Source organism: Stigmatopora nigra, chromosome 10 (assembly GCF_051989575.1).
Source record: "Stigmatopora nigra isolate UIUO_SnigA chromosome 10, RoL_Snig_1.1, whole genome shotgun sequence".
NCBI classification, from domain to species: domain Eukaryota; kingdom Metazoa; phylum Chordata; class Actinopteri; order Syngnathiformes; family Syngnathidae; genus Stigmatopora; species Stigmatopora nigra.
Window position 1 is genome coordinate 6,892,263 of NC_135517.1, and position 15,525 is coordinate 6,907,787.

At 36.5% G+C, this 15,525-nt stretch overlaps 2 protein-coding genes across 3 annotated transcripts; one reads left to right on the plus strand and one right to left on the minus strand.

Moving 5' to 3' along the window:
- Window positions 1-391: 391 nt before the first annotated feature.
- fmoda (fibromodulin a) lies at window positions 392-10,739 on the minus strand. Of its 2 annotated transcripts, XM_077726390.1 has the most exons (8): window positions 10,553-10,739; window positions 10,390-10,468; window positions 3,344-3,402; window positions 2,472-2,845; window positions 2,158-2,280; window positions 1,924-2,064; window positions 1,581-1,848; window positions 392-917 (listed from the first exon to the last, which is right to left on the minus strand). In XM_077726390.1, the coding sequence occupies exons 4-8, from the start codon at window positions 2,826-2,828 to the stop codon at window positions 766-768; spliced, it is 1,041 nt and encodes a 346-aa protein (XP_077582516.1). In that variant the 5' UTR covers window positions 2,829-2,845; window positions 3,344-3,402; window positions 10,390-10,468; window positions 10,553-10,739; the 3' UTR covers window positions 392-765. The 2 variants fall into 2 exon arrangements, with proteins under 2 accessions (XP_077582516.1, XP_077582518.1); XM_077726392.1 differs by lacking the exons at window positions 10,390-10,468; window positions 10,553-10,739 and having other exon boundaries at window positions 3,344-3,493.
- Window positions 6,969-10,531, plus strand: LOC144203115 (lumican). Its single transcript, XM_077726389.1, has 5 exons — window positions 6,969-7,059; window positions 7,607-7,938; window positions 8,009-8,333; window positions 8,533-8,850; window positions 10,347-10,531. The coding sequence occupies exons 1-5, from the start codon at window positions 7,008-7,010 to the stop codon at window positions 10,496-10,498; spliced, it is 1,179 nt and encodes a 392-aa protein (XP_077582515.1). The 5' UTR covers window positions 6,969-7,007; the 3' UTR covers window positions 10,499-10,531.
- Window positions 10,740-15,525: the final 4,786 nt, after the last annotated feature.

Sequence of the window (15,525 nt, forward strand, 5' to 3'; positions counted from 1 at the left end):
TATATATATATATATATATATATATATATATATATATATATATATATATATATATATATATATATATATATATATATATATATATATATATATATATATATATATATATATATATATATATATATATATATATATATATATATATATATATATATATATATATATATATATATATATATATATATATATATATATATATTAGTTTCCACATCTTGTAAAATGATGTTATTTATAATTTTAATTTAATATCTTTAAAAAAAATCCTGAAAAAAATCTGCGAAGCGCTGAGTCCGCGGTAGCTGAAGCGCGAAGTAGCGAGGGAACACTGTACACATATATACATATTTAGTCATACTGAATGCATGTATAGATGAACTGTTCAAAGTTATGATTCTGTTTTTAACCACAATTTTATTCATAAAAAAGTAAAGAGGATAATGTTAACTTTCACTAAGTAAAAGCCACCTTTACAAAATCAAGCGGTCATTTTATAAAGGGCTGAATCCTCAACGCAACTAGATTACATTTGGTAAACAAATGAAGAATCAAAATGATTAAGTCACAAAAAAGGTAAGGCAGGAAATTAATGTCACAATATAGAAATCACAAATGAGAATTTTACATGTACGGAGTATTGTATACTATTTTTCAAATCTTCAATACAATATTCATTTGTATGTATGAGCATTTCTCAAGATATTTTTTTCTTGAAGTGAACTAAATGTTATTGTTGTTCATAGATTTGGCCCACCAATCCTTTCTTCATTAAATATCGATGCTGGAGGCAAGACGCAGGCACAGTGACATATCTGATGGGATGTCCTGGTGACTGATGGAATTCCCATCCAGACGTAGACTTTGCAGTTGCGAGAAGTTGCTGACATCCACAATGGGACAAAAACTCCCCAAAGTGAACTCTGTAACAGAAAAACATTTTCACTGACCATAAAAAAACATAAGCACAATTGTTGAGGTTTCAAGACATTTGGCAGAGTGGTGGTGATTCAGTACAAAAGAATTTTGGGCAGAGTTACATCAAATAAATCCATTGCTCACCACTCTATTTGCCTTTCGAGTCTAGTAGGTGCAAGTGGCTTCTTTTGAAAAACTCTCAGAAAATTCATGTGAGCTGCCAAGCAGCAGGACTTGAGTTTGGCCAGCACACACAACATTTTTAAATTGCTTTGCTACCACAGGGGTTCGTGTGTTTATACAGTGCAAGATGACAGATGTTGGGCATGATTAAAAATTCATTTTCAGGGAGACTATTCAGGTTGCTGGCTAGGGAGGCTGGGGGGTTTACTTGGCTCTTTCAGAGCAGCTCATACGAGGGGCTGCAACAAGTTTACTCTTAGGGGAAAGACATTTTTTTCTTCTGTTTTCTTATTTTCACAAATAAATCTACATCTCTGGGGAATACAATATATTGGATTTGAGATTTTATCTCAAAACATGCTATTGGTTAAATATCAATTATCAACTCATACATGACCATATCTTTCCAAATGATGCTGACCACAAATGATTTGCATTTAAAATGTCAATTCATAAAAATATCATACTAAAACTGTGATTTCTACCTTTTATGTGATTGGCTTGTAGATAGAGATGCTGCAGGGTGGTGGCAACGGGAGGGATTCTCTCCAGCTTGTTAAAACTCAGGTCTAACTCCACCAAACCGGTCACGTTAAAAATATTGGACGGGAGGCTCGTGTCTGTGAGCTGGTTGTGGGCCATCCGCAGATACTGCAGCTGTTTGAAACTGGACAAGAACCCCTCAGGCAAAGAGCCAATGGAGTTGGAATCCAAGTATAGTTGATGTAGTTGTTCAGGGAGTGCATCTGGGACCTTGGTAGGAGAGCATGAGGACACTGGGGCTGTCTAAATTCAGAAATAGCCTACGTAAAAAAGGTCCACACTCACTTTTGTCAAATTGTTGTTGCTGACATCCAAGAGCGTCAGTGATGTTAGGGAATTCAATGACACGCCCATATCTGTGATAGCATTATCATGGAGATGCAGGATTGTCAGGTTATCCATTCCTTGGAAGTCTGAAGATGTTACCTAGGCAACATGAAAATTACAATAAAATATTTTAACATTAAATACCCCCCAAAAATGCACACCCAGTGCTACACCACTGCTGCAATATCTGACCTTTTCAATATGATTATGGTTGATCCTCAGGTCTCGAAGGGTGCGGGGAAGGTTAACAGGGACTCTGGTCAAATTGTTGTGTTGTAAATATAAACGCTGCAGTTTTTCTAACCTCAGAAAAGCCTATAAAATAAATAAAAAAACACTCAAACTCAATTCAACTTCAAAATCATCTAAATAGGCAAAACAATAGACCATTAGACATGACGTTTTTCATAATGTACTGTCTTGCTTGCTTCATTATGTTTGATTTATACAATGGTTTCTCGAGTCCCACACATTGGTTTTTCTATCATTTTAAATGCGTAACCAACCTTCTCGCTAATGGCATCAGATGTAAGTTGGTTGTGATGCATCATGAGCCACACAAGATTGGTTCCATTGGCCAGAGCTGAGTCAGATATGGATGTGATGGCGTTATTTTGGAGATAAAGGTACTTCATTCGGGAAGGAATGGCGGGCATGGCTGTCAGGCCGCGCCCATCGCAGTACATGGCGATGGGAAAAGTTGGGGGACAGTCGCACTCAGCGGGGCATTCTCCTCCCGTGTTGTCCGACTGGATGGAACTACGACGGCTATACAGCCAAGCGAAGGGATCTTGTGCATGGGACAAAGAGAGTAGAAGCAGGATGGTCAAGAAAATGATCCCGGGATGCATGGCGTATTTCATGCCAAATCTTCCTCAACCTGAAAATCATATAGAACAATATAAGCCTGATGACTTCAATCATAAAAGATGAGATAAATAAGATGCATGAAGCTTTTTCTTGCTATACAAATAAAAAGTGATCAGACGGTTTTACAGTAAACACCCCAACGCAAGAAGTGCAGTTGCTGGCATAGTTTTGGAATGGAACTGCCTGAAGGGAGCGACATTCTTAGGAGTCTTAATCCACAGGGAATTGAAGAAGGAATTGCAAAAAAAAAAAAAAACTGCCAGGGAGAGAAATGTAAACCTCATTACAAAGCACTCTTTGTCGATTCAAAAGTAGTCCAAATTTTCACTAGCGTATCCAATAAGGAACTTTATGTGTGAGGGGGGGAAATCACAAAGACTATTATTATCCTACCTACATGTAGTGACAGAATTCCATTAGGCCTCAAAGCATTCCAAATGCCAACATATGCACATACAAAGACTAACACACACACACACACATGCACGGGCACAATTGAACCTTTTACCTGTTCTGCGATACAGGCGTCTTCTCTGTCGCCCTTGCTATGTCCAAGTGGTACCAAGACTAGAAGACAGACGGACCAACAACAACAAAAAATATAGGCGTCAGGTTCTCCACCCCTTTCTGCTCATTCCCCGTGATGCTTCCACTCTGCTCTACCATCCAGCCTCCTGCATCCTATTTACACAACCATCCCCCCCAAAAATAACACACTTATAAATATATATATAGTATAGATTATATATATAACTATCTTTTATCATCTGCGTAACATTTTTGAAAGACTCGGACAGATGCTGTGATCAATAACTCATTTTGTTGGGCATGATTGATTTGTTTGTTTGGATTATTGGAGTAAACAAAAAAAAAACGGCCCCAATTTCGGACAGGTGACATTTATTGATTTGTTTGGGAAATGAAAACAGATTGTGACTAGAAGAAGTTCATTCATTGATTTTCTCATTAAAATCAAATAAACTCATTTTAGCTACAGTGTTTTATCACCGTTTATATGGCCAATAAATGTTTTCATATGAGTGGATGACTGGAGAGTCTTCCTAAAACTGATCCATACAGTGTTAAAATAAGCAAATAGATAAGAATAAATACACATATAAAGGCCTATATATTGATACATGATATTCTATTATCACAAAAGTCACACTTTTCTTTCTATGGGAGGGCCAATATCAAATATCTATCTATTAAATAGGTTTAATGTTGTCATTTTTAACTGGATTTTCACCAAAATATACCCGATACATTTTCATAAAAATCCTAAAATATCAAGATATCTTTAGATAAGTGGTAAGCAAGCAAAATGAAATCTATACCCTGCTCTAGCACCCCTACAAATAACCTTTACTTTCCTGTTTCTCACTTTATATAATACAGGTAGGATTTGTTGGTGAGTGGTGGAAAAACAAACAAAGCACAATGCTGTGTAATAAACCAGGCACACATTCTTTTCCACTCAAGAGAATTAAATACTAATAGAGGCCCCCTTGAAAAACCTGAGGTCAGACGTTCCACTGCAAACAGCTTTAAAAAAAAAAAGAGCAGTTACAATACATTTGTTTTCTATTATAACGTGTGACAATGAAAGCTGCATTCTATTGGTCAAAGTTTTAGGAGGAAGCCAGTTACACAAAGTCAGATGGTAATAAAGAGTCAGGAAGTGGTCCACATTAGGTCCAGACTGATGACAAAAGAGGCATGCACACACACACACGTGTGTTAGATAAAACTCATGTATATATTAGCTTGGGAACGAACAGTAGTGACGATTGGATTTGAATAGTCTGTAGTAGTAGTAGTATATTTGAGGATGGGTATGTAAGATTAAAGTAGACATAAATGCATTTTTCTATGGTCGACTAAATGAGAAAAAAAAGATGTCAGTAACAATTCAAGCAACTTCTAGAGTAGTCAAGGACATCTTGGAACTAGGACCCTTTAACCGCCACCTTTTTGTGTGCTGTGTAAACATGCCATCAAAGTAAACTCATGACATGCAAGAATGGCCCTGAGCTGCCTAAACCCAAAATCAACAAACCTGATTCTTACTAAGAGAAACCTGTCTATTATGAGATTCAAAAAGACACATCAAAATCATGTCCAGATGATTTAGAAATGTACATTTATCCATGATTTAAACCAATGTTAATTGTGACCTCAATTGAAATTAGTAGAAGGAAAATGGAAAAGTTGCTTGGTCTTTGAAATGTAACTTGAGCCAGCAACTGTGCAGGAAACAACATTGAGCACAAAATGGAAAGCAGATGTCTGCAAATGGATGTTATATCACACAATGTTTCTCACTCATATTAAAGGCAATATATATGCAGGGCATTATTCTCATCATAAATATGAGTGATCCTGCCAAAGAATTGGCTTTGACCACCTGGGATACCAAAAAAAAAAAAGAGATTTTTTTAATATCAATTCCATATATATGTAGAGAGAGAAAGAGGGAGGGGGAGAATATTTATAATATAAAATAGAATATTGTCCATGGTCAATAACCTCATTCTTGATGACAATATTGCAATGGCCTGCAATAAGAATTGATGTTATATTAAATGTCAATTCAAAAGTTTGTTGCAAATTGAAACAGAAACACTGCGCCCTGCTGGAATTTTAAAGAGTTGCTATTGAGAAAAGGGTAGTGTACTTATCAAGTTGAAATTGAAAACACAAAGATGTCAAGATCAGAGGAAAATAATTGGAAATATAGCTCTTGTTTACAACAGACCGTGATTTAGTTGATATTTACATTGTTGATTATAATATTGCTATATATTCCAATCTATAAACCTTTATCAACTGCTTTGGACCCCCTTATAAATGGATTTTGATAGACTAAGGTGGTGTATTTTGTTGAAAAATTCCTTTTAGACAAAGTGAACACCTGAGATTCATAGTCCAGTCCATTAACTATTATAAACCTGAGGCACTATGATACTACTGTGGGAAACAACTCCTTTCTTTTTGAAACATAGTAAGAAATGTGTTACACAACATACTTTATTAAACACATGACAAATGTGCATTATTCAATTAATGTTGCAATTTGGGCTTTTTGTTCTTGCAGAAATTTAATGGACTTCTCAGTAATTTTCCTTGTGTAAGGTGTTTTAATGAAAGTGGAGTGAGTGAAAGTTGCAAAATCCACTATACGTGTTTGCAACATTGCACTTGTTTTGAAACAGACTTTATGATTGATTGGTCTCAAGGTAAGCAACTAAACTGGAAACGTGACGTCTCACAAAATGTCAAGGAGATCAAAAGACAGATGATTAATGTGAAAACACCTGAGGGCATCATGTCAGTCGAGGAAAGTGTGAACTAAAAGATGATGCAACCCAATATCTACCAAGTTCATTTCCTTGTATGTTATCTTTTTTTGCATAAATATACAAGTTCGAATGGATAATTTCTACACTTGCAATTAAAAAAAATAGCATGCAAATGACCAACAGATTCATTAGAATTAAATTTTTCCCATGGCAAATTAGGGATTGTTTAGTTGGGTGCACTGCAACTCTATATACTACTGCAAACTACAGGCACAATAATAAACATATATTACTATGAATACATCTCTCAGTCTGATTATTTTTGTCCAGGCTTTCTCATCTGTCTGCACAGCAAAAAAAAAAAAAATCAAATCTACCTGAACATGTTGTTTTAGATAATTTTTAAGTATTATCGCACAGAAAACACTTAAAAATGTTCATGATGTTTCCCGAAAAAGAAAAGTCTGGAATCATTTTCCTCTCCTCTATGATGTGGAAAGCAATCACACTGATACAAAACACACACACAGAATGGTCTCTTTGGATCCCCAGGTACTATTCTGACCAAGGCCTGAAGGAAACACACACTCATGCATTCACCCAAACACACACCCGCACTAGCCAAATTTACACACACATGTGCACACATCAAACCCAATCAATTGCCATGATCGAAATGTATGCACTAAATGTTACTCCCTTTTAGTTAGCCAAAGAAACACCGAGAAAATCTGGGATGCTGCCAGTATTTGAGGAAGAGGAATGCATCAGAGAGCAAGTAAACATGAACATTCTTCAGTTTTACAACATACACAGACACACACACACACACAGTCACAAGCACACTAAAGTCCTCATTTCCTCTGCAGGATGCCGATCTCTTCGTTAGGGAATTTAACCTACGTTTCTCCTGAACCGAAAGGTAAATTGGCATTGTTCTTTGGGTACGCGATTGACTGTGTTCTATCCTGAATGTGCTTGCATCGGCCTGCAAAAGTGGGAAAAAAGATCATCTAATCCCACTGTTTGGGATTTTCTATTATTTATAACTTACAACTCTTGACAAAACGCAATTTGCAATATCAAAAGGAGACTTGTACAATTTGATGTTAGGTACGTGCTGACGTGGACTGACTTGTTGATGGTGCAAACTGCTTTGACCTGATATTGTTATGAACCCAAATTGAATGAATTGGAACGAAATGTATTGGATTTTTTTCAATAAAAACCTGAAAAGTGATGCGCCAAGTCACTTGAGGTATGCGTCTATTAATTTTTCACATCGAGAGACTGAAATTCTCCATTCTTGTAGCAAAAGAGCTTAATTATTGTATTCAAAAATACATGGTATCAGTTACAATGTACTTTTTTGAAACAAACAGAAATAATATCAATATGAATGTCCCTAAAACACAATTCAAACCTCCAAATTTGAGTGGTGACGTAACAAACAAAACCTTTCCCAACAGGGTTACGTGGACGCCACCAGTTGGTCTCCATGGGAGTGTTGTGGATCTTTGCAGTCCTATGGTGTATTTTTGGGCTAGCGTCAACAACCACTCTGGCTGACATAGACTACGGCGGCGTTCCCTTGTGGATTGACCGCTTACTGGGTGAGCCCAGCGTGATGAGCCTGCGCGGCCGTTTAGACGCGGCGTGGCACCGGGCCACCAACCGGCAAGCCTGCCCTCTGCAGTGCGACTGCCCCATTCAGTGGCCCACGGCCCTGTACTGTGACCACAGAGGCCTGACAGATGTCCCGGATCTCCTAACTGCCACAACACAGTACCTCTTCCTGCAGGTATGACAATGTTCAATCGTCAAATTGAAGTTTGACCACTACGCCTTTCTTTAAACTCCATTCTCTACAGAGCAACAACATCTCATCTCTAACCACCTCATTTCTGGCAAACATCACTGGACTACGCTGGCTGATTCTGGACCAGAACCGGTTGAAAAGTGAATATGTGGATGATGGTATTTTACAAAACCAGACCCAACTCGCTTATCTTTTTGCCAACCACAACCAGTTAAGCTCAATTCCCAGAAATCTGCCAGTCGGTCTCAAGCAGCTCCGACTGGCTCATAACCAAATCATCAGCATTGGGAGTGAGACCCTGAAGAACCTGAAGAATCTGACATTGCTTCTTCTGCAGGGGAACTTTTTAAAAACCATTAAAGAAGGAGAGCTTGCGGGTAAAAATATTTGACCGTTATGTTGACCAATGTTTCTATTGTTTTGGTCCGCTTTGGGTCCACAAGAAGTTTATATTAATTAATATTAGTTATCAATTATATTAGTTATATATATATTTTAGTTAATATTATGAAAACAAAACAGAAACAATGGTTCAGTGCTGTTCTATGTGACTTTGTCTCTGTCCGTGTGTTACAGGGCTGCATCATTTAAACTTGTTGGACCTGAGCGGGAATTCCTTCTCAACAGTCCCCAGACATTTACCAACGTCAGTGCAGCAGCTCTATCTGTCTAATAACTCCCTATCAGTCATTGATGAGGACAGTTTTATGGTATTTTCCAACCTCAAATACCTTCGCCTAAGTCGCTGCCACCTGCAAAGTGGCAAAATCCAGCCCCAGGCTTTCAACCTCTCCAGTTTGGTGGAACTAGACCTGTCCTACAACAATTTTACTACCATCCCTGTGGTCCCTACCACATTGCAGCACCTGTACCTGGAGGCAAATGAGATACGAGGTGAGCTTTGCAAGACCTCATGCCACTACTTGCATGTACAGTTTTCAGATATGCCAGAATTCCATGATGTCAAAATAAGGTTCCAAAGAATTGAAAGACTGCAAATGTAGGTAAAATACAGTTTTTCTGCCTAGTGACTGTTTTTAAGGGTGTAATTGTTTACAAGCAGTCCTAATAAGATTCAAACTCTATTATGGATCTTATGTTTGATCTAAAATACATTTATATATACATATACTGTATTTTCACGACTATAAGGCGCACTTAAAAGTCTTGAATTTTCTCCAAAATAGAGAGTGCGCCTTATAATCCAGTGCGCCTTATATATGGAAAAAACGAAAACCAAAAACGAAAAACCACCACTGTCGGATATTAAAAAAAAAATACAAACGCCTGAACTGAAACAATACTGTTAAATATGCAGATGCCATCTTAGTTTACAAAATCTTCCATCATATAGCTCCTCCCCCACTGCAAGATTTTATACAAAAAAAGTCCAAAACATCAACAATGGGTGGCTCTAGAGGTGACTGTGTAGTGAGTGCTTCATACCTGGAAGTCAATAGCAATTACCGTATTTTTACGACTATAAGGCGCACTTAAGTCTTAAATTTTCTCCAAAATAGACAGTGCGCCTTATAATACAGTGCGCCTTATAATACAGTGCGCCTTATAATACAGTGCGCCTTATAATACAGTGCGCCTTATATATGGAAAAAAATGTCATTCATTGAGGTTGCCCCTTATAAAGCGGTGCACCTTATAGTTGCGAAAATACGGTATGCAATATATTGGAGTTATTTTTTTAATATACCAAGTAGAAAACAGCTTATATTGCAGATCCAAAAGGTATAGTTATTTATTTTCGATCTGGTCCAAATTTTATAGTGCAATTGAAAATCTTGGACTTAGCCACATGGAATAAATGAAACAATTGTTACAAGTCAATGAGGTTGTGAGAAGCAATGTGGTCTGAAGCTACTGAAAGGAGGGAAAAGTAGGCTAGCAAAAGAAAAGACGCTTCAGTATGAAAACATCTGTGATGATTTTAGACGAAAGGAAATACTGCCAGATGAGCGAGAAGCACATGCTGTTCTACTTTTTTATTTTCCTCTTTATTTTTTCTAAACCTGCTCTTCATCACACTCACTTGCTGTACCTGCCTATGCTATTAAGTCCGCGACCCAACCATTTGTCAAGATGCAAATTGGAAAGTCATTGGGGCCTAAAGACCAGAAAATTGTTAGCAGGGAGATAGACAGAAAAACACTTGACACAAGCGTATTAGGGGTTTGTTATCGGCAGCACCACCGAGAGCCACGTTATGACTGACAATGAAGCGCTGTGGTTATCACTGTGCCCATTTTAACCACACCACCTGTGAGTTATAATAAGAAAGACAGTCCGTATGAGAGGAACTGTTGTCTCAGTTCCTCTAATGAACACCGAGGGCATGATATGAAACCCAAGCCTGAATCTCAATGTCTTTGCTTTAGAGTTTAATGTGACCAGTTTCTGCAGAGAAGTGGGACCGCTTACCTACTCCAGGTTGAAGATACTGCGACTGGATGGCAACAAAATGTCTTACAGGCATCTTCCTTCTGACTGGGTTTTCTGTCTGAGAGTGATTCAAAGTATTTACATATGAATGTGCAAATATAAATGCCTGAAAAAAATAGTCCTTTATCTAGATTTACAGTACCTATTTTCTCTTGGCATTCTTTTCCAATATGTACTGTGGTATGTCAGAGTGGAATAGAACATGCACCAAAGTAGAGATTTCCGAAGGGCAAAACTGACTCATTGGCTTAGACCAAAAAACCACATGAGCAGTGCAAAAAGGTGAACATCATAGGCAAACCAACTCCAAAGTAGCCCAACTTATCTACCTGCAAAATAGTTAAACAATTGGTCACCAAAAATAATTTGACATAAAGCAATTATTTTACAGGATACTAGACTTTTTCAAAATTTTCAAAAGCCCCTTTCAATAGTCATTGTGTTTCTCCTTGCCAACATATCATATATTAGATAAACCTGTGCATTAACTGCATTGCATTTTGGGATGTGGTGCCCAATTTAGCACCACACTATTAAAAGAAGTCAAAAATCGAGGACACAGTTGGGTATGTAGAGGAAAACCTTATTCAAACCTCACTGACAATCTCCTTAACCCTAAAACAACAACAACAAAACAAATACTATATTTGTATGAGAAGATAATTTAACATTAACTTGACTCAGAAATTTGTGCCTTACCGACTCATTTTTCATGAGCATACCATTCAGGTTGACTAACATGTGAGTAAATTATAAATTTCTAATTATGTAATTTTCCCCTTAATATACATAAAATTATATATTTTAGTCACAAGCCTACCATAATCTGCATTGAATATCTTTAAAAGGACCCTGTGGTGCCATTATGGGTGCCATTTGACAGGCATTCATATTTTACATGTACAAAATAAGGACGAAAATGATAAATAATTAAGTAATAATGTGCAAATGGTGAATAATATGGCTGAAATACTGTCAACGGTTAGGATGGAAATTACCGTTGTAGTCACGCAGACATTTTCTCATATATGATTGTGTCATAGCTTTGGTCTTGTGATATCTCATGCAAATTTTGTGTGTATCTGTTAAACCATAACGTTTCAACACTATTTTATTCGAAAGCAAAAGGAACAACATGCAAATGCTCAATTCCAAGTCATCATTTTTAATTCAGTGTTGATGCAGTTGCCTTGTTTTGTTACCCAAATGTAACCCACTTAAACTCATTTTTAGCTATTTTTCACACTTCAATCTTTCTGGCGATGGCCTTGAATGTTATCCAAACATAAATGCTCGTTTTGTGTCTGACTTTTCCACCACATCCATATTTTCCAGGTGACACCATGTCCTCTAAAAGCACTGTAAAGTGCTTATGATGGTCAGACCAGACTCATGTTGGTTAAGCCAAGTCATATGAGTTTCATTCAAGACTGGAATTATTCTCTTAATAACAAATATGACATCAGCAGCACTTTTAAAGCACATCTTGTCAGTTTCACTGAAAAGAAGTAACAAGTCTTACAGTACATGCTAATAAGTGCACTTTAGAGAAGCTGGGAGACAGTCCAACTTCTTCCCCACGTGATTTAACCGGTAGAAGTCTTAGTTTTCATTTAGCCACCGTTCTTGTCCAAAGCCAAACTTCTGCTGCATCCCTTTAAATGAATATGAAGGGACATTCTAGTTGTCTTATGTTTTTGCTGGGAAAGAAAAAGCAATGTGCTACTTACACAATTAAAACCATATTATTCACCATAACACATTCCTCTAACTTATTATTTGTTTTTAATGGGCCCTGTGGAATTTGACTGTGTTTTAAGAGAGTATAAAAATAATAGCAATGTGAAACGGGGCAAAGAGCCACAGTTCCGATACTGTAGAAAAGTACAGTGAATGTAAAACTATTTAACATTCTGGTATTCCAATTCACAAATCATTTTATTTTCAATTGAGATTATACTACTTTACAATTTAACACAGATAGCATGTGGTACATTAGTAGTTGAATATAAGAGTCAGCAGAGGGAGAAAATATTTTTGGACTTTTAATTAGCCTTCTCAAATTACTAACTATTAATTACTAGAGTGTGTGTGTGTGTGTGTGTGTGTTTGTTGTTACAAGATCAGATAGCATTTTCCATGACTTGCATATTTGCCAAAAACTTTGAATGATTTAAAGATCAAATATTTTCTGGACTTTCCCTTTTTGTCATGGTGTTTTACATGGAAACATGTTTTACAAGCCAGTCTTACACCTAACATTAAAAAAACGCTATATATACTCATGTCTCTCATGAACTTGAAATATGTGTAAACCTCAAAACAAATGACATTTCTTTTTGTATGTTTGAGGAGTTAACAAACGAGTTCGGTTTCTAGGCTGACCGAATTCCCGTGCGAGTCAGATTTCACCACTGAAGTCAAACTATACATTTAAATAATTAAAATCCATTCAAATAAGTCGTAAGTCGAGGACAGGCTCTTTACAAGAAAGAAAAATAAATAAATACAAACACTGACTGCTGCCTCAGCACTTTGATGGACTTAACAAGTTCCATTAGTAGACAAGCTCCATTATATTTTTTTAGTGTTTATGGGTCATGTTTATGTGGCCTGTAGCACTTACCCAATTACAGTCCAAACTCATTCTGCAAAGAGAAAAGAGAAATAATAAGGAACATTTTTTCCCTCTCAAATCAGCTGATTAAACAGTCTTAGCTATAGAAAAGGCAACAAACATCCAGAACTTCTGGCAACAATTACATTTTGAACTGGTTTCAGAAACAACATCTTTAGAACAATGAGCTTCAAACACTCAAGCCACGGAACACATAAGCTTCTCTAACACTCATCTTGTTTTCACACTGTTTTATCAGCATGTTTTCATATAGCTTTTACCTAAAGTCAGGCATTAGTGATAAAAAATCTCCATAAATAGAGGTGGCTATGAGACAATATGATTTGAAAATGCGAACAGATTTTTTTTAATGGCTACAACAGAGGATTTGGACCTCTGCAGTACACTAAATTATAGGCCGAATACTTGCACAGGCATGTATTTTGCTTCGTTTGTCATAGAAACTCAATTTGGCTAACAAAAATAATCGACCTAAAAAAACTATCAATACAAATAGATTGGAGCAAATCCAATACAAACTGTATTATGAGGCGCACTGTCTATTTTGGAGAAAATTCAAGACTTTCAAGTGCGCCCTATAGTCGTGAAAATACGGTACTTCTAATACAAGAGAAACAGAAGAGCAAAAATAAAATACAACAATTTGTATTCTGTTTCAGTCGATATTTATCAAGACATCTTGCATTTATGTTACCGGTCATCAATTTATGACCAAATATATATATTTTAATGCTATTTTTTTGTAAGCAGACAGTGACATTACTAAAAAGCTGACACGGAGTCATTTAATAGCCAAAAACTGTTGGCTGTGAGAATTCAAAGACATGGATTTTGGCCGCAGTTTTGGGTGCGGCATGGAAAGAAAGGAATGTTCACAAACAGCTTAGAGGATGTCATCTCCTCCTAATGTGCAACAACTTTGCAGTACGAATGCTATGAATGCTTGGAATATAATGTGATTTCCTCTGAGTATGGCATACCTGATCATCCATTTTTTTTCTGTGCATTGAAAGAAGAGATCATTGTTGCACAGCTGTTTGATTATCATACAAATGATTTGACTCTGGACCAGAGCGCAAAGCAGCCTTGTTCGCCATCTGTTTGGAAAGCAGATGTTTTAGTATGTAATAGTCAAGAAGAAAAAAACTTTTATTGTATCCTGCCGTAAAATAAACCACGAGCCACCAATAAATTTTTCGCTCCTCTGGAATCAACAGGTAGAAGCTGACTGAAAACATTCAGCCCTTTGTTATCCATCTGCATAGATTTGAGCAATGCGAGTCAGACATACCTGCATTCCACAAGTCATGTGACTCACGTGTGTGTATACAGAAACAAAACACACAGTCTTGAAGTACATTAATCTTAGAAAATAATATAATAATAATTTGTACAAGGTCATACAAAAATGTGAATCCTACTATTTTTCTATAATTAACAACATTAAAACACTGATGATAATATGGTTTATGATTTTAAAAAGTATCTTTCATAAAAATGAGATCAACACAGCAAGTGAATGGATTGAAATGTAGATTCTGGTAGAGGTCAGTTTAAACCAGATTTTTGGCCCTGTTTTGGCGTTTTAAGAAGTATACTTGCATTTTTTTGTCATAATTAATTGGTGGTTTACTCACAGTTCTCAATTTTAGGGTTAAATTTATGTGTGGTTTTTCCACTTTCTCTCCAAGATTGAATTAGCATTTTTGTTTTTTATTGTCATTGGGCACGAAGCACAATGAACTCAAGCCAGCTGTGGTCCATTTGATAAAGCATGTTTAATGAACTATAAAAAAAAGTTATAAAAAAAGTTGGTTATTGAAACCTGATAAAAGAAGGAAATTCAAGCCTGTTTAACAATAATTGATGCCTGTTACTCAGTCTTTGGATCTCACCTGGTCAGGAGCAGGTTTTACTCCATGAACTTCAAGTTTTTCTCAATTAATGTCGCAAATAATTTCCTCATTCAGTCAGCAGGTGAATTTTGGGTTCCCCTTTGTCGTTGTAAATAAATCTGAGCAAAACAGGGAAAAAAAATTGTGAATGAGAATTTCCCATTACATTAATAGACTACTTTGTTATTGACATAAAGAAAGGTGAGAGTTATAGTTGGGAGTCATTGTATTGGTTGACATTTCTTTGTAAAATATAAAACAACATATGGACACACTTAGAAAAGAGAACAGTCATGTGCAATTAGATGCTACTAATGAAAACCACATGAGGAATCTAAAAGAAAGAGTGAGAAAATGAGAAGGAGAGAGAATGTAAATAGAATATTTGGTGTTTCATCTTCTGCACATCTTTACTCCTGTGCAAATATTCCACATTTTATATTTATTTATTTTATGTAAAGGGTAGCCAAGACTGACTCTGTCAAGATTAAAAGTCACGGGTCGGGAAGAAGGAGGCGTTGTGACCTTGAAAGGGGGACGAAAAAAAAAAAACAAGCTAAACAACCCAAAGGAGCAAAGGAG